Here is a 25,821-nt window from a genome sequence, read left to right on the forward strand (position 1 = left end):
GACGTGGGTAGGGAAGCTGTGCTTCCCAGTTCCCCCCTCATCCCGTTGCTCCCCTGTAGCCAATAAGGGTGCAGTGCTGGGTGGGGATAGCAAATGCATTTGCTGCTGAGAGGATGCCCCTGACACCACAGCAAGGAGCCCAGGGATGTGTTTTCCAGCTCTGCTGCTAATGGCTTCATCACGGCTTTTTATGAGCTGATGTGAATTGCTCTGACCAATGAGCCTTAATGGCCTTCCTCAATGAGCTGCCCGGTATATTCTCCCTGGAGGCTCGGCTCAGAGTTAAGCTGAGAATATTAATATGGTCTGGATGCAGGCCCTCCCCCTCCTGATAAAGTTGTGGAAATTGAGGTCAAGTTGGGTCCCCTGCAACGTTCTTTAAACAAGCAGCGGAATCGTTTGGTTGCTCCTTGATCTTGCTGGTAGAGAAGGAGTGGCTTCCAGCTGGAGACCTGGGACTGGGCCCCTCTTGCTCTGGGTTTGCCTCCACCTGCTGAGAGGTGGCCCTTCCTAAGGAGGCAGGCTCCTTGGTAGGGAGGGAAGGTCCTGATTCCATCATGCAGGGCTGTTTCCCACAATGGCAGGCAAGACCGAGTCCTGTGCTGGGCTGAGTGTTGCAGACAGCTGTGCTTGCCGGGTGGCCTTGACATTGTCAGGTAGCTGCTGTCGTGAGCATGTTCACCTGTGTGATCGAGTGTTGCAATGGCGATATGTCAGAGACTCATGGGATCTTTGCAGTCTCATGGATCCCCCCTCCATTTTATGAGTGAAGGAATGGATGACCAGAGAGGGGAAGGGAATTCCATAGTCGGTCAGTGTCAGGGATGGTTTTAGAACCTGAGGGAGGCGGTGATATCTCTTATTCCTAAGCTTGGATTGATCTACTCATGGTGACACCAGTCCTCATCCCATCCCTTGGGACAACACATTTTCCAAATTGATCTCCGGAGGGGAAGATGGCTCCCAGGGTCTTCTGCAGCTTCTCTCGTCCAGGCAGCATCCCACTTTGGGAGCCTTTCCTCTTAGAACATGGTCTCAGACCTTTTACCTTTTGGCTCTGGTGTGTTAGAAAGTGTGCTAAGATCCTGTTGAGAGCACTGGGTTCAGATTCCAGTTCTGTAGCTTATTAGCTCTGTCATCTCAGGCAAATCACATAACTGTGCTTAGCCTCCAAAAGGGAATGATAAAAAAGAGGCCATATGTTTTGCCAAAAGTTTTACTTCATTTTAGGTTTGAAGGATTTGTTAACAAAAGAAACTACTCATTACATACAAATACATGACTTCAATATTTAATAGAGAATTATTTAACTTAATTTCAATATACAATCATTAAAAGAAAAGAGAAAGAGAAACAATAGAGAAGAGGAACAGCATGTACAGGCTTCCCTGGTGGCTCAGTGTTAAAGAACCCACCTGCAATCCAGGAGACAGAGGTTCCATCCCTGGGTCAGGAAGACTCCCCTGGAGAAGGAAATGGCCACCCACTCCAGTATTCTTGCCTGGGAAATCCCATGGACAGAGGAGCCTGGTGGGCTGTAGTCCATGAGGTCACAAAGAGTCGACATGATTTAGCAGCTAAACAGTAATAACAGCAGCACACACACCACCATATTGGGCCAACCAACATTCAGACTTAAAACGGCATGCTGGGAAGTCCCAAGTAACAGCAATCTGGAGTCCCAATTAGGAAAAGGTCCTGGGCAATGTGTCCACTCCATAGGTGAGACTGCAAATTGCAGTTTGGGGGTTCCTGCTTATAATCCTGGGCCACAAAGTGATATCATCATCAGTTTGCATAAAAATGCAGCTCTGGGTTTCCTTTAACGTTTTTATAATACCATTTGTTTCACATTGTGAGTCATAAGATTTTGTTAGACCCCAGGGGGTTGGCCTGCCCTCCAAGTGCTCAAGAATTCCAAGACCCACACCCTTTCTTATCTAAAATGTTGCCTGACTAGTTGTGTTTCCAGGCAGGCACAGAATCTGGGCAGTGTCCAGGGAGGTCAGAGGCCTGCTCTCCTGCTTCTCAAGCCTGAACAAGACTTCCTCCATTTTAATTTCTGTAACACCATGGCATCCCCTCTCAGGATTATAAAGATGGACTGGGGGACTGGGTGTGAACATCTTTGCATCTAATAGGTGCTCAATAAACATCCCTTATCTAAGCAATGTCAGTGTCTCTCTTATACTATGGATGCCTGGGAGTGGACCACGGCTTTGGACTTGGCTTGGTGTGGAGAATGAGCCGTTTCAACATTTTGCCGTCCCTGTGCTAGGCTGGAAGCATCTGCAGGGTGGGAACTGTCTCTTACTCATCCTTGCCAGTACCTGGTGTATAGTCAGTGCTCAGCAGTACTTATTGAATGGCTGGTGCTCCAACATCTTATGAATGAGCGCCGGCTTGCAGCCTTTGTGGACCCTGAGGGTATCCTTAGCTTCACTAACTAGCCTCTCTGCTCTCCTCCTCTCTCTCCTCCCCTGCAGCCCGCCTTGAAGATGTCGGCACCAGCCTCTACTTTGTAAATGACTCCTTGCAGCAGGTGACCTTCTCCAGCTCCGTGGGGGTGGTGGTGCCCTGCCCGGCCGCGGGCTCCCCCAGCGCGGCCCTTCGATGGTACCTGGCCACGGGGGACGACATCTATGACGTGCCGCACATCCGGCACGTCCACGCTAACGGGACGCTGCAGCTCTACCCCTTCTCCCCCTCCGCCTTCAATAGCTTTATCCACGACAATGACTACTTCTGCACAGCGGAGAACGCTGCCGGCAAGATCCGGAGCCCCAACATCCGCGTCAAAGCAGGTAGAGGACCAGACACGGGCTCCCCTACAGGGCAGGAATGGGGAGCGGGCAGTACCCATTCTGAGGACGAGTGTAACAGGGAAGAAGGCAGCCCTTCAAGGAAGGTTGTGTTGTTTAGCTCTGCCACTGCTTGTGTGTTCTTAAGGCTTCCCAGGTGGCTCAGGGATAAAGAATCTGCTTGCAGTGCGGGAGCCACAGGAGCCACGGGTTTGATCCCTGAGTCTGGAATATCCCCTGGAGGAGGAAATGACAACCCACTCCAGTTATTCTTGCCTGGAGAATCCCATGGACACAGGAGTCTGGCAGGCTATAGACCGTGGTGTTGCAAACAGTCAGACATGACTGAGCAACTGGGCACTGTGTGTCCTTAGGCAGAGAACACCTTTCTGAGCCTCAGCTTCCTCCCCTGCAAAGCTGATGCAAGCATCCACCCATTCATCACCATGTGTGTTGGTTCAATGAGATAACACCCGTTTAAATTAAGTAATATGTTCATTTTAGTACTTGGTTCATGAAAAACATTCAGTGACTTTCTATTTTTTTTAAAAACTACCCTTTATTGAAATAGAATATATAAAAAGAAATGTGCACCCATGGACGGAGGAGCCTGGTAGGCTGCAGTCCATGGGGTAGTGAAGAGTCGGACACAACTGAGCGACTTCACTTTCACTTTTCACTTTCATGCATTGGAGAAGGAAATGGTAACCCACTCCAGTGTTCTTGCCTGGAGAATCCCAGGGACCGTTGGGCCTGGTGGGTTGCCGTCTACGGGGTCGCACAGAGTCGGACACGAATGAAGTGGCTTAGCAGCAGCAGCAGCATATAGATTGATGAATTTTCACAAAGTTTAATATCCAGATGAAGGTATCAGCATTTCAGAAGCCTGTTCGTGCTTTTTTTCAGTCACTCCACCCTTTGGGGAAACCACGGTCCTGACTTCTAACGAGATGGATGTTTGCTATTGCTGTACTTCATCTAAGTGGAGTCCTACAGCACATATTCTCTTGAGTCTTTTGCTCACTGTTGTTTGTAGGGTTTAGCTCTACTGCTGTGCAAAGATATTGCTTGTTCATTCTCATTGCCATGGAGTCTCGTCTGACCATCCTGCGCTTTATTTATCCATTCCACTGCTGATGGACATCTGAGTATAAGGTATCTCGTGAGGACAGACATTTAGGTAAAACCCATGATGGAAAATTCTTAGCAGTGAAGGATTTTGGTCTTGGGAAGAGTTGACGGAGGCAAGGAAGTGAGGGCTTTTCAACTGGTCTCTTTATAGAAACTAGAAAGTCTCATTTCTCTTTGTTGGGTCTGGAGGCAAGACAGTGGCCTAGATCAGCCAGTCTTTACTAGGATGTCATGATATGCTGCTGCTAAGTCACTTCAGTCGTGTCTGACTCTGTGCGACCCCAGAGTCGGCAGCCCACCAGGCTCCCCCGCCCCTGGGATTCTCCAGGCAAGAACACTGGAGTGGGTTGCCATTTCCTCCTCCAATGCATGAAAGTGAAAAGTGAAAGTGAAGTCGCTCAGTCGTGTCCAATTCCTAGCAACCCCATGGACTGCAGCCTACCGGGCTCCTCAGTCCATGGGATTTGCCAGGCAAGAGTACTGGAGTGGGCTGCCATTGCCTTCTCCGCATGATATGCTGGTGTGTTCTAATCCATTGTGCAGTGTGCCTGAAATAGTAATAAAACACCGAGGTTTGGTGAATGATTCTTAAGCATTTTGGGTGGGAGAGGACAGGTAGTGTTCTAGCTAGCCCACTACGATGGCACCCAACCTTGGGTGCACCATCTTTCCTGGTGATTGTTTTGGGCAGAGGAGAGAGGTTTTCAGGGAAGTCTCCCAGACCTGCCTGCCTAGTGATGGATCCTGCTCTGACTTCCTGGCCTAGCAAAGAGTCAGCCCCTCAAGGAAAGTTGTTTTGTTCTTGGGAATCTTAGTAACTTACCTTAGGTGCAAAACACACCTTTCTGAGCCTTAGCTTTGCCTCTGCAAAGCTGATTGCCGGCACCTACCCCATTCATCACTGTGTGATGGTCCAGTGAGATAATGCTCAGTTGCATTAAGATCCTTCTGCCTTACAGCAGCCTCTCACACGTATGAAGTTCCAAGTAGTAGGGAATGGGTGTATATAGGGGGTGAGCTGGGTTGGCAGTTTTTAAAGAGCTGATTTTTAGCCCATTGGTCTTTCCAAGTGGCTCAATGGTAAAGAATCTGCTTGGCTATACAGGAGATATAAGAGATGTAGGTTCGATTCCTGGATTGGGAAGATGATCCCCTGGAGGAGGAAATGGCAGCCCACACCAGTATTCTTGCCTGGAAAATTCCATGGACAGAGGAGCCTGGAGGGCTACAGTCCATGAGGCCACAAAGAGTCAGATACGACTAAGCAACTGAGCACGGACTTCATCCTGCTGGTTTGTTTAGAGGGCGAGTCTGAGCTCTCAGCATGCCAGGGCCATGCTTAGCTATCTCCTCTGGGGCTCCCCGTGGACCCTCTCTTTGGGAGCAGCACCCTTCCCCTGAGAGGACCCAGGTGCTGGACTGGGAGCCCTGAGCCCATGGTCTGGAGGCCACTTCTGGCCTCCACAGCCTGGAGGATTGAGCTAAGAGCAAGCGAAGCCCTATTTCCTGTTAGCTGCATGTTACTGGGTCAGGTGTCAGTTTTCACAATAATCCTGTCTGGTGTTTCTTACAGTGAAGTGACTAAGACAAAGGTTAAGCCACTTGCCCAAGGTCACCTTGCCAGTTGATCCCAGAGGCGTAGCTGTAATGACAAGCAGCACTGCTGTAGTATTTTCCATGTGCCAGGCCTGCTCCATGCTGCTGGTATTGTTTCCTTTTATGAATGAGGAAACTGAGGCTTCAGTTTCTATTGTCCAGGGTTACAGCGCTGCTCAGAGGAGGTGGCAGGGACAGCTTGTTTGATGCTGCTAGCCGTGGGCCTCTGCTGGCCCTGGGGGACTGCCGCAGCCCTTTTCCCCCTCCTCTCTGCTCCCTCTCTTTAGTCTCCTCTGTGCTCTCCTCGCATCCGCAGGCAGTGCCACGTCCAGCGCACAGAAGGGCGGGGGGACCATAGCCCCACGGAGCTGGGGTTGCCTCCCTCCACGCCTCTCTCCTCCATCTCAACTGTGCGTCTTCCCGTCACAGCCATGGGGAGGGAAAGAATAAAGGCCAGGAGAGGACTGGACGGGGCTGGCCTGATGGGAAAAGCAGCCAATTAAGAAGCTCTTGATGAAGCCACGGGGGCTGCAGGTGCACAGCCGGAGGGGTTGCCGGGCCCTGAGTATCACCCTGGCAACCATGGCAGGGAGAGCAGGAGGGCACGCTGCCCAGGTGCCTGCTGAGGGACAAGGTCGGGAGGCAGTGGGGCTCTGGCTGCACCAGCTCTGCTTGGCAGAGAAGACATGGAAGGATGGAGAATGGCCCTGGGGAGAGGCCAAGCAGGGGAGGATCAGAGAGAGACAGAGGCGGGCCCCTCAGCTCTACCCCAAGGCTGGTCCAGCCTACCCAGGGGCCCGGACAGGCAGAGCATCTGCAGATGGCAGTGCCCCAGAAACCAGCCCTGGGACCGAGGCAGGAGGCCTCCACTGCACACAGTGAAGCAGGGGTCATCTGAAGGCAGGACCAGGATTGGAGGTCAGGCTGTAGGTGGTGTCAGGTCAGGGGAGAGAGCAGCAAGGATGCTTTGGGAGAATCTTGGAGATTGCCCATGTCACTGCCGTTTCGCATTTTCAGAGATCTTCACTGTTTCAAATATTCTCTCTCATTGTTCTTATAAACCCCTGAGCCCTACAGAAAGTTGTGCATGTGAACTATATTTTCCCAGGCTGCCTTTCACTTTGAAGTGGCATACAAAAACGTCTATTGTTAGATTGTGTCCCATGGTTCTTGTTTTGGCATGTGATGGTCACCGGGCCTCAAACCGTTACCACCCTGGGCCCAGGAATAATGTAGGAAGGTGAGGTTTCCTTAGAGGCGTTCTGGTACTTTTCCTTATAAAGCACCCATCCCCTTATTGAAATGATCCCATTGCAGGGTGGAGGTGCTGCCCTCCAGGCCTGTACAACCTAATGCACTTTGTTAAAACTCACCAGAACTGGAAGGGCTAGAAGGTGGAGTTACGGTCTTGTAGAGGGAGGCTGGGTGTTTCTGAGGGAGGGTGGGGAGTGGAGGAGGTTGCTGGACAAGGCAGGAATGAGTTCCCTGGCAGGAGCTTTTGGGTGGGCCAGGTGGGATGTGGGAGAAGAAGTGGTGGTGGGTGAGGCCTGGGGTGCTGAGAAGTGGCTTTCTCAGGCCCCCCACCCTGTCCCAGCCCAGCCTGTGACCCCCTCTTCTTTCCGCCCTGCAACCTGTCTGCAGTTTTCAGGGAACCCTACACCGTCCGGGTGGAGGATCAAAGGTCGATGCGTGGTAGCGTGGCCGTCTTCAAGTGCCTCATCCCCTCTTCAGTGCAGGAATACGTTAGCGTTGTGTCCTGGGAGAAAGACACAGTCGCCATCGTCCCAGGTAAGAAAGGACCGTGGCGCTGCCCAGGCAAGGGCGTGGGGGTGGGGTGCAAAATCGGAGGAGCCGAGTTGGTGGTTGAGCTCACCCAGCTCTCGAGGTTGGTTCTGGCGAGCAGTTTTTATTGTTCTGGTAATGCTTCGGCAAAAAAGTGTCTTCAGTCTTGGCTTGATGCGTCTCCGTGTGAGGTATTGAAAACCCATGTGCCAGCGGCCTGTATGCGCGAAGATCCCATCAGATACAGGTCAGTCCTGCTCCCAGGAAGGAGTGGGCTCACCTTCTTTCCTGACACTTTGATGGGTCCATGATGGCCCATGGCCTTAGGGATGGGAGGCAAGGCTGAAAGACCTTACCTATGAAAGACTGTGGGGAGAGGAGGGATGAGAGGCTGGTACATGGTCCATGTTCCCGGGATTCTCAGGGGACCAGACTTGAGTGAGCATGCGTGTGGGACTCTTATTTCATGAGCTGCCTAGACGTCCCTTCAGAATCCTAGCTGGCCTCATGCTGTGCCAAGAGTTGGAGAAAGAGGTTAATACCATGTTGTAGGCTCTCTTTGTTAGAGGCACTGTGATTGCAGTCCCTTCATTGCTGGTTCCTTTTCCCTATGCAGAGTTGTCCCTTTCACAGGAAAACAGGTCTGGAAACCCCAAGAGAGGACCTCAGATCCTCAGAATACCTCCAGGCCTCCGGTTACAAAACCATGGGGTTTTTCCATCGCTCCAGCATTTCTCCCTGCATTGCTGTACTTTGCAGAGGCCCTGCCACATTTCTTCCTTTCTCCACCAAGGGCCTTGGTTTTCCTTTCCTTTCCTTTCCACTTGACCAGATTGCTCGCTGAGTGCCCCTCCAGCACGATGACCCATCGCTGGGATATAGGAAATGGTTCTAGTTGGCTTGAGTTCTGCAGGTTAGTTGAAGAAGACAGACTTCTGTTCATGACACCTGTAAAGCCGGAGTTCCAAATCTTGCTATACAGCTGAAGTCCAGGGGAGCTCTTTGAAGAAACACCAGTGCCTGGGCCCCATCCCAGATCAGAATCTCTAGGGGCAGAACCTGGACATGAACAGTTTTAAACCTCCTCCTTATAGGGTGGCTCCAAGATGGAGCTGGGAGACCAGTGCTTCAGCATCTTGACAGCCAAGGTGGTGTGATACTTTTTTGAGACATTAATTTTTGTTTTGCCTTTGGAACTTTTTCCTGCTCTCGGTCCCACGCCGATGGCCAGGCCATTATATCTCCTGGTCTCAGATCTTGTACAGGAATGAGAAACTACTTGATACCTGCTCTTCCTGCCTTTTGTAAAACCATAAGCAAACAGCAAAGATGAGGATGGGTGTTCTGGCTGGGGAGGAGAGCCTCCTAGGAGGGCAGTGAACAAGCAGGAGACAAACAGATGCCAGAGGCAGGGTGGTGCTGCGGGCTGCTCAGTGGGTATGGCTGGAGGAAGTGGTCGGACTTCACAGGGTCTGCTGTGGGTAGCTCCATGGGGTCTGGGACTGAGGATAGGGTTCTTATATTCAAATGAAGCATAAAGTACACAGCCTTTGATCCAGAGTGATGATGCAGGTAGGGACAACAGACTGGTGAGCACCAGAAAGACCCTGGACCTTGGTGCCTCCTGGGGGAAGCCCCAGTAAGGATGGAGATTGAATGTCCTGTCTCTCCAGCAGTCACATGGAAAGATGATTTAAAGGATGTAAAGAAATGTGGTATTTTCTCATAGACCTGAATTTATAGACCAATAATTATATTCATTAAAATAATAATAATAATTTTTGAGTGTTTACTATATGCCCAGCACTGGGCTAAGAAACTTTTACATATGACCTCATTTTATCCTCACAAAAAATCTGTAAGTGTATTTTTTTCCCTTCACTTTTCTGAAGAGGAAACTGAGGCTCCAAGAAGTAAAGAGACTTTGGGTCACACATCTTATGCAGAGGGCAGGGCTGAACCCAGGGCTGTTTTTTTTAGCCTGTGCCCTGAACCCCACATGGAACTGCCTCCTGGCACCCATACAAATGTATCCAAGAAGAGTTACTCTGAGTACAACAGAGGCTTGTGTGCCTTAGACAAGGGGGATCCTGGCCTCAGGAAGGTGAAAAAGTCAGTGCTGGTGTTTGGGAAAGGTTCATAGAACTGAGTCAAGTGTAATGACTAAGATCCCAGAATCTAGGATCAGACTGCCAGGGCTTGAAACTCAACCCTCTGGGTAACTTTTACCTCCATGGTGGCTCATTTTCCCCAACAATAATAAAACAGGGTGATGATTGACCTACTTCACAAGGATCAAGTAAGAGTGAAGCTAGTTCATGTGTCAGATGTTTCAAACCCTGCCTGCCACACACTGAGGAAGGGCTGGGACTGTGATGGTAATTATAAGGGGCGAGAGCATTCTGCTCTCTGTCCTGTTGTCTCCTGTTGTGGGGTGTGTGTTTCTGTGTATCAGGGTCTGTGTGCCCCACCGGACTGAGTTTCCTAAGGGTGGAAGCTGGGTTGTTTTCATGTACACACCCCTCTGGCTCCTAATACACCACCTTTTATCACAGGATGAATGCTCACCAAATGTCCCGTGGATATGTGAATGGATGATTGGGAGAGTTAAAGAATGTGGGAACTGCATGCACAGAGGCATTGGGATAGGCTGAGCGTGGGGGGCGTGAAGTGGTTAGAAGCTCATCTCAGACAGGACAGATGAAGGTTAACCTGGTTCCTGTGTAGAGGAGCTGGAGGCAGTGAGCTTCCCCCAGGCTCACTGTTGTTGGTGCTTCAGGGCTGTCTTTGATGTCAAGCCTGGGCTGGTGGCCCCAAAGGGCATAATTATCAGGGAAGTGGGCTAGATGCCAGTCTGCTGGGCTCTGTACACATCGATTCTATAGACCTCTTCCTTGCCTTGAGCCTCAGAGAATTTTCCTCCACTACCCAGTTCTCCAACTCCATCCAGCGTCATTCTAGATCCTCTGTAGCTACGCTTTAGATCCAGGGATGGACTTCCCAAAGCACATGCAGCCAATTATAACAGCCTCGCAGAGGAATTCATGAGAACCAGAAGGAGTAGAGTTTTGCATGCTCCAGGCTCTGTAGATAAAGGGCCAGAACTTGGGTCTAAACACCCCAGGCTTTAATTTTGGAAAATGCAAATTGCTTATTGATTTTTTTCATAAAAACAGGATACTTTGCTATCCATACCACACTGGTGTTTGTGTGTGTGTGTGTGTGTGTGTGTGCATGCACTTCAGCTGGGATGTTGGACAGCGGCTTTTCATGGTGATGCTGCTACTGCTGCTAAGTCGCTTCAGTCGTGTCCGACTCTGTGCAACCCCAGAGACGGCAGCCCACCAGGATCCCCCGTCCCTAGGATTCTCCAGGCAAGAACATTGGAGTGGGTTGCCATTTCCTTCTCCAATGCATGAAAGTGAAAAGTGAAAGTGAAGTAGCTCAGTCGTGTCCGACCCTCAGTGACCCCATGGACTGTAGCCTACCAGGCCCCTCCATCCATGGGATTTTCCAGGCAAGAGTACTGGAGTGGGGTGCCATTGCCTTCTCCATTTCACGGTGATAGGGGGAGATATAATGATGGGGTTGCCTTGAGGTTAAGGAAGTACTTCCTTAGGAGCTCGAGTGACTTTCTTCTGACACTTTGGGGCAGCTTCTGGAGCAGGGAGAATGGTGTTGACTTTGATCTCTGGGTCTGCAGGGCTGGGCTCAGATCCTTCAACCACAGGGCCAGCAGGTACAGGTGAGAGAGCAGGAGGAGGAACAAGAGGCTTGTGTGGGCCATTCAGGGCCCAGGAGACATCTCCCTTAGGAGGATGGGTGCTCTGGGAAGAAGGGGCGGTTGCAGACCCCTATAAATGAGGAGGGGGCCCTCCAATGCCTCTCTGAGGGCAGTTGAAGGAATCAGAGGCCGAGGCCCTAAGCAAGCTCCGTGGGTTGGTATTGGCTCACGGGTTGGCCTTTCCAGTTGTACCCATTGGGAGGGGCAGGTAAGCCTCCTGGAGCTGCTGCTGAAACTCTGAGCCACTTTGGGGCTGTGCTTTGCGCAAATAGGTAGAGGCTAGAGAGACAGCCCAAAGTGCTACCTTCCCCAGCGACCTACCACCCCTGCCCCTCTCTTCCTCCTCCTTCCTGCCCCCCAAGCTAGTCAACTTCCTCCCATTGGGCTCTTCAGTGATGTATGTAAAATAGCACAGAGCCTCTCACCTAGGAGCTGGCAGAGTGCTACCTCTTACTTCTCTCCCGGGAAACTTGGTCTGAAGTAAACTGGCTCTACAGAGTGTGTGGAGTGGGGGGGTAATAGGGCAAAAGGCTGTGTGTAAACATAAATTAAAATTAAGACCTCCAGTGAAGCTGAGATGTGGTTTAATTTCCCATCTGCATGATCACCATTACAATGCATGTTACTGGATATAAAGATAAATCCGGCCCTGTTCCTAATAGCTTTTAATTTCCACCAGACCTGATTATATTGATGCGGGCTCCTTGTGGGAGTTTCCCAGCATGCTCTTCCCCAGCATCCTGACTGGTTGTCTGGGCCCCAGTGGGGAGTTTTGGCCACTGCTCAGATGTGTGGACCAGATGTATCTGCCTGGGTGTGGAAGACAAGCCTGGAGCAGTTCCCTGGTCCAAATGGGCAGGGCTCTTGGCTGCTGGGTCGTCATCGGGGCTTGGCAGAGGTGGGAGTGCACGATGGACCCTGTGTGTTTGGGGAAGGGAGAAGCAGGAGCAAGGAGAAACAGCTAGAGGGTTCTTTTGGAAAATGGGCAGTGTTCCCAGACCACAGGTGGGAGTCAGTGAGCCCACCACCCATTGCCCCCCTTCCTAATTGTCCCCAGTGTTCCAAGTTGCTCATAGGTTTTCATACCTATTTGTGTTTGGTCCCGCACCTCCTCTGCCTGTCTACACCGATCCCCTCTTCTTTATTATTGACCCCGCACTCTTCTTTTGTCCTTTAAACTCGTTCACATGTGTCCCCTTCCACGAACCTTAACATCAGCCTGTAGCAGACCTATGGCTCCTCTAGTTCCATTCCTTGAACACTTAATTCACTGTGTCTCACAGTAGAAGAAATTGTTTCTGTCTGCTGCAGGAGAGTGGACAACTCCATCTTTCCCATCTCTTTATCCCCAGGGCCCTCACAGCACCTGTTACAGTGTAATAATAATAAGATTAATGATCATATTCGTTATGTATTGAGACTTCCTTTGTGTTAGGCATTCTACATATAATACCTCTAATCCACACAATAACCCTTTAAGAAAGATAGTTTTTTGCTTTTCTATTTTTTCCCCCAATTTTGTATAAATGAGGACGATGGAGGCCCAGGGAAGTTAAGCAACTTCCCCAAGACCACACAGCTAATAAGTGGCCTGGGTCTGAGCTGGGCTCCTCCAATTGCTCTCTTTCCTGCTGCCTCTCGGGAGCAGGCTCCTCATTAGGAATGGCCTGTCCTCAGATTCTAGCATAGGAGGAGGGCTCATCCCTGTTTCCTGCACTTGCTTGAGGGCCAAAACATGTCCCCAGCACTTGCCCTGGCTTCTGGCTTTGTGTGCAGTGAGCAGAGGCTTTAGTTTTTCTGAACGGCAACAGCTCTCCAGCTGTAAGATCAGTGAACAACCATTCTAACAAGGAGGCTTTATCAGGCCCTGGCTCTGTTTGGGGCCCAGTGGGAGACACAAAGTTGGTCCTGATCCGGGAACTTAGGATTCTGTTCATGTCATCAGCTCTGATGGACAAGAATGGATAATCCCAGCACAATAACAATCAGATATGATCTTGCTTGGCTTTGGAATGCAGGGTTAGTGTATTAATTGCATTTTGCTCCAGCTGATGCTAAAGCTACTTGGATCCCATGAGTCTCCACCAACTTGGACAGGGGATGGCACAGATGAGAGAGCCCAGGTGGTGCTTGGAAAACTGTTGGGCACATGTAGACTATAAATGAACAGTCACTTACTGTAGGGCCTTTAAGGTCATATGGCCCAGCCTCTTCATTTAGTGATAAAGAAATGGAGGCCCAGACCAATGCCCTCTTCTGTCCCTTCCCTCTTCTTTCTTACTCATTCTCAGAGCATAACATCTTAACTATTCATGGGATGCTTTTCTTTTACTATCAGACTTCTTTCCTTCTTTGTCTGTCTAACCTACCCATCTTTCTAAGTCTGGTTCAAATACCCCTTTTTCCCCCATGATGTCTTTCCCAATTTCTGCTAAGAATGGATTTAAAAATCATCCAGATTAACCTCCTTCCAGGGGATCCTTTTCTGAACTCCATCCGAAATTTATCAGTTCCTTGCTCAAGACGCTAATCGTATTTTGTCCTATAATATTTTAAAATCTGTGTTATCCCCACTATGAGAATGTCTAATCAGCAAGAGCAGGAACTGTGTTTCGTTCAGACCCCTATCCCCTCCAGTATTCAGAGAAGATGATTAAGGATGGTGATGAAATGACAGATTCTCTCTCTCCCCTGCTGGACCACCCTGTGGCAGGCAGGAAGGAAGGAGACCTGCCTAAGGTCACATGGAAAAATGATACTTTACAAAATCTAGGCTTGACAGCATTTGAGCTCTATTACACTGAGCGGCTTCAGAGCTACATTGAGAGAGACCACTTCTGTGGGTTCCTCCTGTGATACTCTGTTGTTTAGTTGCAAAATTGGGGATCTCAGCTCTTGACTACTTAAGGGCTTGGAGAAAATGGGCTGGGATTGTCAGCCTGTACTAATATGAAATAGATGGTGTGCTCAAGGTAATTTAACAAATGGGTGCTAGGCAGAGTCTCATGCCTTACGAAGGAATTAAGCTTAACCATGACCTGTTTCTTGCCTTCAGCAGCTCCTATCTAGGGGTTTTAGTGTCTTCCCAAGAGGAGATGATATATCAGACACTGGGATTCTTTCTGATGATGTCTGCTCAGAAAGGCTCTTGAAGGAGAAGGAGGCCTTGGAGCAGAAATAGCATGTTGGGTGAGGTCACAGTGTGGGGAAAGACAAGGAGAGGATGGGGTTACCTGAGAATGTGGCTGGAGGGTAAATAGAAGCGGTGAGAGAGAAGTCTGGGAAGGACATCTAACACATAAAGGTTCTATCTAGCTCTAGAAAAAAATGGCAACCTGATAATAATGACTAATGTTTATGGAGCACCTACTAAGTTTCCAGGCTCTGTTCTAAACATTTTATATGCTTAGCTCATTTAACCTTCACAGAAATCTGAAGCTGAGTAAATAAGCATTCTCCATATTATAGATGAACACACTAAGGCACAAGGAGGCTAATTGAATTGCCAAGTTAGTCAGCAGTAGAGCCACAATTTAAATTTTTGCATCCAGACTCCATTATTTGTGCTTCTGAACTCCTTACTGTGTTGTCTCATAAAAAATTAATATACAGAATATATATTTTAAAAAATCTGCTGTTGATTTTTAAAAATCAACAAGAAAAAGACAACACACAATAAAAAATAGAGTGACAGATACGAGCAGACAATTTACCGAAGAGGAAGAGCTAGGGGAATGTGGCAGAAAGAAGTCAGGCTGTGGAGTCTGCTAGTTCTAATCTGTGACCTGGAGCAACTTACTTACAAAGCTTCAGTTATTTCACCTACGAAGTGGGGACCATGAAACCTGTATATGGAATCCTTTAGATGAACATTAGGCCTCTGACAAGACTTGGATTCTCAGATGGAAAAAGAGTGGACTAAGTGCAGAAGAGAAATTGCCTACCCAGCTTCATGATGTGATCCAACCATGGGCCATGCTACCTTCTCTGGGTACCGGGCTGGAGACAAGACACAGGTCAGCCAAGGATGCAGCCTCCCAAAGGATCTGTGATACTGGGATCACTGGAGAATGGTTTCCCCTAAGCATGATCTTGAGAAAGCTGTAAATAGCTGGGGCCAGGTGGATGACCACTGCAGTGCTTTTAACTCAAATAGACCATCATGATATCTGGGCAGAATGAGAGAAATAAAACGGCTGTTGTTTTATTAATCTCTGTATTCGCTTATGCCTTGCATGGTGCCGGATCAGAATGATGTTGAAGAAAGAAGGAAGGTGTGTGGTTTGGTATCAGCACAGCAAAGATCAGCTCCACAAACTACCTGGGTCTTATCCACTCAGTCTCAAACCCTGGCTCAGTAATAACACTAAGCAGTTTATGAGGTGCTTTTATACCATCTCATTGACTCCTTAAAGGAACCCCCATTCCTTTCTCCTTTTTACAAATGAGGAAAGAGATGCAGTGAGGTTCTGGAACTTGTATAATTAGAAGAAAAGTCAGAAGGAGGAGATAAACATGTATTAAGATATAGTTTTCTGCAGGGCCCTGTGGCACGCAGAAAGTTGCCTCATTTAATTTTCCTTTTAACCCTTCGAGGGAGGCGTGCTACCCCCATTCTTAAGTACAAAGACATGAGATTCAGAGAGGCCAAGCAGTTTGCTCCAGGGTACACAGCTTCTCAGTGGCAGAGTCTATGCTTGGACCCAGAGCTTTTGTCCCCAAAGCCCAAGCTCCATTTGAGTAACATACTTTAATGACTTCACCCTGAAGGCTGACCCAGGGACTCACGACAATTACTCTTTCTCTCATCAAAGCAGTTGTAGAGGGGAAAAGGCAACTGATCCTTAATTTTGTTGTTGCTTATTGTTTGCATTTATGGGGAAGGGAACATCTGATTCAGACTCCCTCATCTTCCTCTTCTGAGGGCAGACAGAAAAATCCACCTTCAGTGCCTACTGCCGTCCCCAACCTTTTTGGCAACAGGGACCGTTTTTACAGAAGACAGTTTTTCCACAGGCTGGCGGTATAGGGGGCATGGTTTTGGGATGATTCAAGCGTACTGCATTTATTGTGCACTTTATTCCTATTATTATTATGTCAGCTCCACCTTAGATCATCAGGCATTAGATCTCAGAGGTTGGGGGACCCTGCCTTAACAGACCCTTTGAAGGTTAGAGATTACAGGGAACCATTTTGAAGCAGCCAAGGAATTCTCTCTTAAGTCAGATGGCCTAAGGTGAAATGATAATCATAGTGATAATAGCAGTAAGAAAATGAGTGATCAGTGATGGAGATCTTGTGTGATAAGTGCTTTTCATGAGTCATTCATTTCATCTTCGTAAGTCATTCATTTCATCTTCATAAGTGTCCTATGTAGTCGGTGGCATGATTAGCTCCATTTTGCAGATGAGCAGCCGGAGGCAGAGAAGCCAGTCCCCTGCCCAAGGCCATAGAGGGCACGTAGTAGGGCAGGATCTGAGCCCAGATGGTTCAGTTTCAGCTCTTAGAGGTGACCTGGGCCACCTTGCACTGACCCTGACGTCTGTGTCATCTTTCACTTATAAACCTGCTCTCAGGTTTATAAAGCCAGTTCACAGGCAGCATCTTACGGAATCCTTCCAACCCATCTGTGGGAGACACGTTCTTAGCCTCACTTAAGAAATCAGGCTTGGGGAGAGTGGAGGGGCCCCTCCCAAGGTTACACAGCCAGGGATGGGTGTGCCAGATCTCTGGTTTGATGCTCGCATCCCAGGAGCTCTTGAGGCCCCCACCTGGAGCGCATGCCCACAGCTCCCCAGCACCCCTTCCTGTCTCCCTGCAGGCGGGCTGCTCTGCGTTTGCATGCCAGTTGGTTGGTTCCAGAACCATCAGCCGCAGCTCCTCAGTCAAGCAGAAATGTCTGTGTTCACAGGTGCCTCTGGCGGCGTGTGCATGTGTCGTATTTTGCTTTTCCATTTAGTTCATGGCAGGTGCTGCATTTCCTGAGCACCCACTGGGTGAATTTCAGGAGATGTAAGACAATTGCAGATGAATGCTCTGCCCTGGGATCACGCCGTGGCACTGGACACAGAACAAGCGGCATTGTTTGCTTAAGTTGGCACCTCTGTAAGTTACCCTGAAATCAGAGCAGAATTCTTTATAGAAGGTTATCCTACACATAAATCATCATTAGACTACCTCATTTTTGTTTAATGCCTACCTAACTGTGCTGGAGTCTAAAAATGTGTGTTTAGTGAAGTCAAGGGTTGCAGGGAAATTATAGGGTTTTCAAAAACCCATTTGCTTTGCTGGTGCTCACATCAGAATCAATCTTGCCTTTAGTTCTCAATCTCATTGCAAACATGCAGTATGGCTCGCCGAATTCTGGCATTTAATGTAGGGTAGCATTTATTCAGAAGAAGCCAACGGTGCTTACAGAATGGTAGAGCTATGTATAGATGGCACTTCCTGCCAAGCCTGTGATTTTGAACTCTGTTGCGTATCAATGAGACTTCGCCGCCAGAGCTGGAGCCACATGGGATGGGCCAGAGCAGAGGCCGGCAGTGGGAGGGGAGCTGGCATTCATCATCCCACAAGCCTCACTGCACAAGCACATAGTAGGTGCTCAGACAATGACTGTTGAGGGAGAATGTTTAACCAGGAAGGTGACTGACCTTTAGATTAGGTTGTAAATGAAATGGGTTTTTTGGTTTTTTTTTTTGGTCACACTGCATACCATGTGGGATCTCAGTTCCCCAACCCAGAATTGAACCTGTGCCCTCCTGCAGTGGAAGTACAGAGTCTTAACCACTGGACCACCAGGGAAGTCCCTGAAATAGATTTAAATGATGGGAAAGATGTGGTGCTCCTGGGATGCCTGACCTCTGCCAGACTTTGGCAGCCCCTTTGTGTGCAGTGATGCTGTGGAGCAAAGCTGAAAGGGTGTGGGCTCTGGCCTTCGAGGTACTTGGGCTCAGATACCGTCTTGCTCCTTGCTTGCCATGTGACCTTAGTTAAATCCTTTAACCTCTCTGAGCTTCAATGTCCTCACATGAGAGCAACAGAAATTGTGTACTTTTTCTATATAGGGAAAACATATTTTCCATGTATAGTTTATATTTTTCTATTTAGACCTACTTCCTATATATAGATCCTTTCTCTATCTGTAAGTTTTCCATTTTTCCTGGTTCTGAGCAGGCACGTGATTAACTGTACCAGGATTAGTCATCTTCTTGAGACCCGGAAGATCTCTGTGAGGAATGAGATTCCAGGAGTGAGCATCTGGGTGTGAGCATCGTCTCGTGTGTATACAAAAGCGAGCATCCAGGGATGAGCAGCCCGGGGTGAGCAGACAAGGTTGAACAGCCAGGAATAAGTATGCAGAAGGATGGTCTTGGCTCTCATTGCCCTGGAGGTCACTTGGCCTTCAGGGTGAAGGGCACAAGATTAGAAAGGTCAGGAGACAACTCTCATATGGGGGCAGAGGCAGGGTAAGTCCTTCGTGTTACCCCCGCATGGCTGACGCCTGCTCCCTAACATTTAACCTTGGCTTTTGTAGTCTGGGCTTCCCTTGTGGCTCAGCTGGTAAAGAATCTGCCTTCAATGCAGGAGACCTGGGTTGAGAAGATCCCCTGGAGAAGGGAAATGCTACCCACTCCAGTATTCTGGCCTGGAGAATTCCATGGACTGTACAGTCCATGAGGTTGCAAAGAGTCGGTCATGACTACGTGACTTTCACTTTCATTTTGTAGTCTACCTGGCATCTTGCTGTGCGCAGAATCCTCAGGAGTCTAGGCATGTGTCTTTTGGGGCTGCCGAGCCTGCCTTTTGTAATGAAATGCAAAGCCAGTCAGAAGTAGGAACAACCCTCTGCCTTCCAGTACACGGGGCAGGGGGTACTCAGAGGCTTCCTGTAAATTGGGAATGTTTTCCTCTCATACATGGAGATTCCCCTCTTCCATTTCAAGGCCAGGGCTTATCTTTAGGGACCTGGGATCCCCAAGAATCTGGACAGTCAGCCGGGAAACAGATGAGAGTGAGAGACAGAAGCCTGTGATGGCGAGTGGCAGTGTGCAGCCAGGCGTCGGATAACCTCTGTCCTCCGTGCGGTGTTCCATTGGGCCCTAGGACTTTGTGAAGCAAAGGAATCCCTTCTGAGAGCATGTGGCAGGCGTCCCTCTTCGCTGCCTTTCAGAATGGGACACAGAAAAGGAAAGGGCTTCTATCTGGAATATTCCAGAGCCTTCTGTCCTGACACCGGCTGAGGGATGCAGTTGTGAGAAGTTCGAGGGACTAGTTGTCCCCGTCAGGTCTATGCGCAGGAGAGGCACAGACTCCTTTGGACTGCTCCTGGCGGTGTCAGGTCCTACGCTGACTTCATTCCCTGCATCTCTCTAGGTGGCTGTGTTGGCATCAGCAACAGTCAGGTGGTTGAATTTTCAGTTCATTATTTAATCTAGCAAATGTTTTTTGAGCACTTCCTGTGCGCAAGATGCCGTGTTATATAGACAGTGATTCCTGAGGGTCTTTGCTTGAGGATCTCAGGGGATGTGAAGAAATTCCTCTTCCTGCACACCAAAGAAACTCATATTAATTAAAATAAATATTTGTGTGTGTATACAAACAATATGCGTGGTGTAACTTGTACATGTCGACTGTGCACACACATGTGCTCACACACTCATACTCACTTTTCCTTGCCTATGTAAAGGGGTGAGAGATTCACCTATATAGACCAGAAGCACCCCAGAGCAGGGGCCAGGGCAGACATCTTGGCCCACTGTCTATAGGAAAGCGCAGCACCACGGGAGCATAAAGGTCAGAAGTGTGTCTGGGTGAGTGTTTAGGCCTGGGCCTTTTCTCTTGAACAAAGAGAACAAATCCTTAGTCCCTCCTCAACTCCTCATTCAGCGCATAGTCTTCTGGGTTGGGCTGGGGGTGGCCCATGTGTTCTGAATTTCATGGACAATTTTGGATGGATCATGATTTAATGAGGTCTGTTTGGTCCAGGAAGGGTGAACGGAAGCCAGGATGATGTGGGGCATGATCTGCTTATCTGCAGAGGGCTTGCTGTCTAACAGGTGGGATGAACTGGGGACACAGGTGAGCCCACCACGAAACAGAGTGTGATGCGCAGATGCACGGCCTCTGGGGGCTCAGAGGCGGGCGCCCTGCCTTCTGTGATTAGCACAGGCGCCGTGCAGGGCGGCAGTTCCCGTGGGTCGTGGAGGATGGATGTTTTGGCAGGCGGAGCCCCTGCGGGGGAGACTGTTCTAGACCTGTCAGCTCTCAACTTTAGAGTCGCCTGGGGAGATTTAAAAAAAACAAACAAACACCAATGGCCAGCCCAACCCCTAACAATTAAGTCAGGATCCTTGGGGGAAGCCCCTGGCACCTGTATTCATGAAACCCTCTGGGTGAGCAGCTGGGTTGCAAACCCCTGTTTAGGAGACCATAGTTTGGGGGAGCAGATGTAAAATCCAGGAGCACCAAGAACAAGGCTGCACTCTCTCGGGGGGAGAAGCCTAGTTTGGCCAGAGCTTAGGGTCCACGTAAGTGTAGGGTGTGGTTGATGCTGCACTGAGTTGTGTATAATTGAAGGGCAGTGGGGAGCCACTGAAGATTTTGATAAGGAATATTCTGGAAGGACTTTTGGGAGTTAGTCTTCTATGATTAAGGATGTTCCTAGAGACACGGCGGTCATCCTTGCTCCGCCTCCTGGAACCGAGGTCAGCCCTTGAATTTCCTAGGAACAATCATTGGGCCTCCTTCAGGCTGATGGCTGTCCCTCACCCCACACTCTCCCTCTTTTTCCTGCCACTCCCCAGGCGGCTGTCCCATAACCCAGGGCACTGGCAAGGTGGATGTGGGAGCTTGCCAGCGAGGCCTGTGGGAGGAAAGGCCCCGTGATGTCACACCCAGAGTTTAAGCAGGATGGGGATCTGAGGCAAGCTCGACATTCTCTTTATAATATGTGTGAATAAATTTATATTGTGCTTTTAGAGTTTACAGCATACTTTGTGTATGTTCCACTTTGACTCAGCACAGTTCTGTGTAAAACAGATACCCTGACTTACAGATGAGTAAACAGAGGCTCCGAGGCTTTCAGGAACCTTTCTCCGTGGCCTCTCTGATTTCTCCTGTCCTTGGGAGAAGAAAACCTTTGGAACAGAGTAGGGAGCACTTCGGGCCAGCATTTATTCAGCCACTGGCCTGCGGGCCAGACACTGTGCTAGGCACTGTCACAGCAGTGACCTCATGTTTTAAAGACAGAATATCTTTTCTGCTTCCTCATGGTCTGTGGCCCAGGAAGAAGGGGAAGATACTTAGCTTCACCAGCAGTGATACAACTGGATAAATAAAACCACAGGACCACTACTCCAGGTCTGTTTGGGGAGTGTACCTCATCAAGATCCTTTTGTGTTATCTCATTTTATTCTTGGGAGAGATGGTATCACCCCCACTTTCAAACGAGGAAACTGAGGCTCAGAGAGACACCTTTCTCTGGCCAGGTAGCAGAGTCAGATGGCAAGGACGGCCATGCTGTGCGGAGTGCATTGACGCTGCCCTGACTCCTCGAATGGAGTTGTGGGGATAGTAAAACACACAGCATCTGCCCCGCCACTATGAGAGCAGGATGGAGGGTCCTTAAAAAACTAAAAATAGAGTGATCCTGTGATCCAACAATCCACTCCTGGGCATATATCCCGAGAAGATTTAGAGTTCTAATTTGAAAAGATACATGTACCTCAATGGTCATAGCACCACCATCACAATAGTCAAGACAGGGAGACAACCTAGATGCCCATCAAGAGATGATTGTGGATGTATTGCACACACACACAGACACACGCAGACACACACAGACACACACAGACAGACACGCAGACACACACAGACACACACACACACACACACACAGGAATGTTACTCGGCCATAAAAGAGAGTGAAATAATGCTATTTGCAACAACATGGATGGACTAGAGATTATCCTACTAAATGAAGTCAGACAGAGGAAGGCAAGTATTATATGACATCATTTATATGTGGAATCTAAAAAATAATACAAATGAACTTGTATACAAAACATAAATATACTCACAGACATAGAAGACAAACTTAAGGTTACTGAAGGGAGGATAAATTAGTAGTACGGGATTAATAGACACAAACTACCAAATATCAAATAGATAAGCCACAAGGATTTACTGGAAATCATAGGGAACAATATTCAAGATCTTGTAATAACCTACAATGGAAAATAATCTGAAAAATGTATATAACTGAATCACTTTATTGTACACCTGAAACTATTACAATATTAAAAAACAACTATACTTCAATTAAAAAATATCCATATCGCATCTGCTGTGTGCTAGGCACTATTCCAGTTGTGCCTATCCAATTCAAATTATTCCGTTTGTGTAAACTAACTTGTTTAGTCCTCCCAACATCATGTTACAGTAGGTAGAATGATCATTTTAAAGGTGAAGGAGATGAGGCATGTGGAGTTGAAGTAACAGGAGGTAGAATGACAGGAAAGCTACGACAAAGCTAGACAGCGTGCTAAAAAGCAAAGATCACTTTGCCGACAAAGGTCCGTGTAGGCTTTATGTATAGTTGTGTGTGGTTGTGAGAGCTAGACCATAAAGAAGGCAGAGCCCTAAAGGATGGATGCTTTCAAACTGTGGTGCTGGAGAAGGCTCTTGAGAGTCCGTTGGACTGCAAGGAGATCAAACCAGTCCATCCTAAAGGAAATCAACCCTGAATATTCATGGGAAGGACTAATGCTGAAGCTGAAGCTCCAATACTTTGGCTACCTGCTCCAAGCAGCCAACTCATTGGAAAAGACCTTAATGCTGGGAAAGATTGAGGGAAACAGGAGAAGAGGGTGACAGAGGATAAGATGGCATCACCGATACAATGGACATGAACTTGGGCAAACTCTGGGAGATGGTGAGGGACATAGAAGCCTGGCATGCTGCAGTCCTTGGGGTCGCAATGAGTCGGACACGACTAGGCAACTGAACAGCAGCGACTCACCTAAGGCCGCACAACTGGTAAGAAGTGGAGTGGAAACTCCACCCCAAGCCACCTGGCCCCAGAGCCCACTCTTCACTTTTCAACCATGAGATCCAGGTCTCCTGTTTTTCTGTTCCAGGCTGTTCCCCTGGACTGGGTTAGGAGTCGGGAGGGAAAGCACAAAAGGCAAGCTCCAGTCTGGGGCCTGGGTGTGCAGATCCGAGGCAACCTCATCTGGAGGGAGCATGTCCAGGTGTGAGGACCACATCTGGAGGCCAGGTGTCCAGGTGTGACCCCTTTGAGGGCCATTCTGCTCTCTGACTCTTCCCTCTTTCTTTCGGATCATGTGTGTAATGGTCACCAGCTCCCCCAGAGTCTGGTAAGGATCAGGCTGGAAAGATGGGGAGGGGCCTACGGTTTCAGTTCCAGCTCTCTCACAAAATGATTTTATGCCCCCTTCCTGGATGTCAGTTTCCTCACCTATAAGTGAAGGAGCTAAAACGGATGATCCCATAGACCCCTTCCAGGTTGGTTCAATTTAACAAATTCTACTGAGCTCCACGTGCCTTCCATCAAACCGTGACAGGTCTGTGTCCTCCTGGGGAGACAGGCATGTTAAGAAATGAGCTCCAACACATATTCCTTAAAGAAATTCTTACACAGGTGCAAGACAGGAATTGTCACGGCAGCCGTGTTTGTGATAGCAAAACATCGGAAAGCAATATGGATAAATTAAATCTGTTATATTCCAACAATGAAATACTATACTGCAGGGAAACGCATGAACCAGAGCTTTACAAATCAACCTGGACATGTCATTGAAACATGCTGAATGGAAAAAGCACAGTGCAGAAGGATGCGTACATTATGGTACCATTTGCATAAAGTTTGAAAACATGCAGAACAGTATCCTGTGTTGTTTCTGGCTACATGCATATGTAGCAAAAGTACCAAAACACTCAGGAGAATGATAAACACCATATTTAGGGCAGCGCTTACCTCTGACGAAGGAGGCAATGGGCTCACGGAGAGAAACATAACTGCTTTCAGAATGTCTTCGTTCTTAAAATGTTTCTTCTAAAACAGAAACACAAGAAAATATAGTCAAAGTAAGCTTGGATATTTTCATATTATTTTTTTCCTTTTTCTATAGGCATGATATATTTCATTAGAGAAGTACCCATTTCAACATCATAGGCAAAATGCCAGGAGAGGGATGAGGTTACATACAGGCTGGGTGCCTCTGTGATAGTCTAGGTCTGGGGGATTGGGAGCAGAGAGCAGAGGTTGGTGGTGAAAGTGAGGTTTGGGGGCTGATCCTGGGCGGGCCTGAGTTGGTGGGATTGGGGAGGGGCGAGTACACAGCCCGCACCTCAGCTATGCCCTCTGCGACCTAGTTCCTGCCACCTCTGCCTGGGCCACCTTGGCCAGGCTTGGTGCTCAGCAGCTATTAAATAACAACAATGAAACGGTGTAAATATAAGAGGAGGAGAGATGTGTCTGCCTCGGGATCCCACTGTAATCCGTTTCCCGATTTAATGAGAGTCTGGAGACCCAGCATGAGGCCACTAAAAGTTAAGAATGCCAGGAGTATTCATAGGGCTGTGAGACCCCCTTGCTCTCTGAAGCTGGGAACCAAGGAGCATCCTGGCAGTCTTCCCTCTGTCCTTCTGTCCTGAGGGGCAGTTGATCAATGTCAGAGGCCAGCTGGGTAGGGACAAGTGAGTTGCGGGTGGAGGAGGGAAGTGCTCAGATAATTACCCATTTTGAGAAGTTTACTCCCAATTCCAGCTCAAATTACAGAGAAGGCTGGGAGCCCAGGTCATGTCAACAGGGAAACCCGAGAAAGAAAAGTGATCTCCCGGTGCTCCTGAGGCCTGGAGAACACAGGGTGTGCTGGGGAGAGAGCAGGCAGGGATCACCAGATGCTGCCTTCTAGAACACTTAGTTCTATTCCAGTTTGCCTGAAAACAATGATTTCCCCTGTCCTGCCTTTCCTCTGCTTCCCCGACCCTCTTACGTACCCAGGTTCCCAGGTGGCACATGCGGATGGTAGAACTGACATGTCAGGGCTGGAAGGGGCCTTGGAAGCCCCGGAGCCCAGCCCCTGCTCATTATATAGATGCCCTTGGTAGCCTTGAAGGAGCTGGGGCCCAGTACTCAAGAAGCATCCCACTGCAGGATGAGGGCAGATGTCATCCTCAACAAGGTGGCTCTGGGGTGAGATTCCCCAAGGTCTGGAAGGGTTGCGAGACGGTCTAGCGTGTGTGTGTATCAGGGTGTGTGCGCAGGACAGCGTCTGTACCTTGTTTATCATAAGCAGGCAGATAACAGACGTGTTCCTGAAAAGTGAGGTCTCAATTCTCATCTGAATACGGAGGAGTGCTCTTTTTAGGAAAAACCTTGAGGTGATGTTGGCAAGCAAGGGAAGAGTTGGGCAGGCTCTGCTGATAGGAGGAGACACCGGGACAGCCTTTCTGGGAAGCAATTTGGCAGTAGGTAGCTGAAGCCGTAAATGTCCATATCCTTTGGGCTCTATCCTTGAAAAGTAACCAAAGATGGCCATGAAGATTTCTGTTAACTGCTGTGTTATTTACAAAAGTGAAAAAAAAAATCCTACATATCCAGTGATAGGAGAATGATTAAATAATCATACAATAATAGAATTGAAATATTCTAATACATTTTCAATTACATGAAAAAAGATCATAATATGATCTTAAGTT

General features: G+C 48.7%; 1 protein-coding gene across 1 annotated transcript in view; it reads left to right on the forward strand.

Moving 5' to 3' along the window:
• The window catches only part of DSCAML1 (DS cell adhesion molecule like 1), a 365,718-nt gene that overhangs the window by 14,686 nt on the left and 325,211 nt on the right, over positions 1-25,821 (forward strand). The window contains exons 2-3 of the mRNA XM_027563620.1: positions 2,487-2,804; positions 7,170-7,316. Of these exons, the coding sequence (XP_027419421.1) occupies positions 2,487-2,804; positions 7,170-7,316 (465 nt within the window). The remainder of the gene's footprint in view (positions 1-2,486; positions 2,805-7,169; positions 7,317-25,821) is intronic.

The sequence above is a fragment of the Bos indicus x Bos taurus genome, chromosome 15, assembly GCF_003369695.1.
Source record: "Bos indicus x Bos taurus breed Angus x Brahman F1 hybrid chromosome 15, Bos_hybrid_MaternalHap_v2.0, whole genome shotgun sequence".
NCBI lineage: Eukaryota > Metazoa > Chordata > Mammalia > Artiodactyla > Bovidae > Bos > Bos indicus x Bos taurus.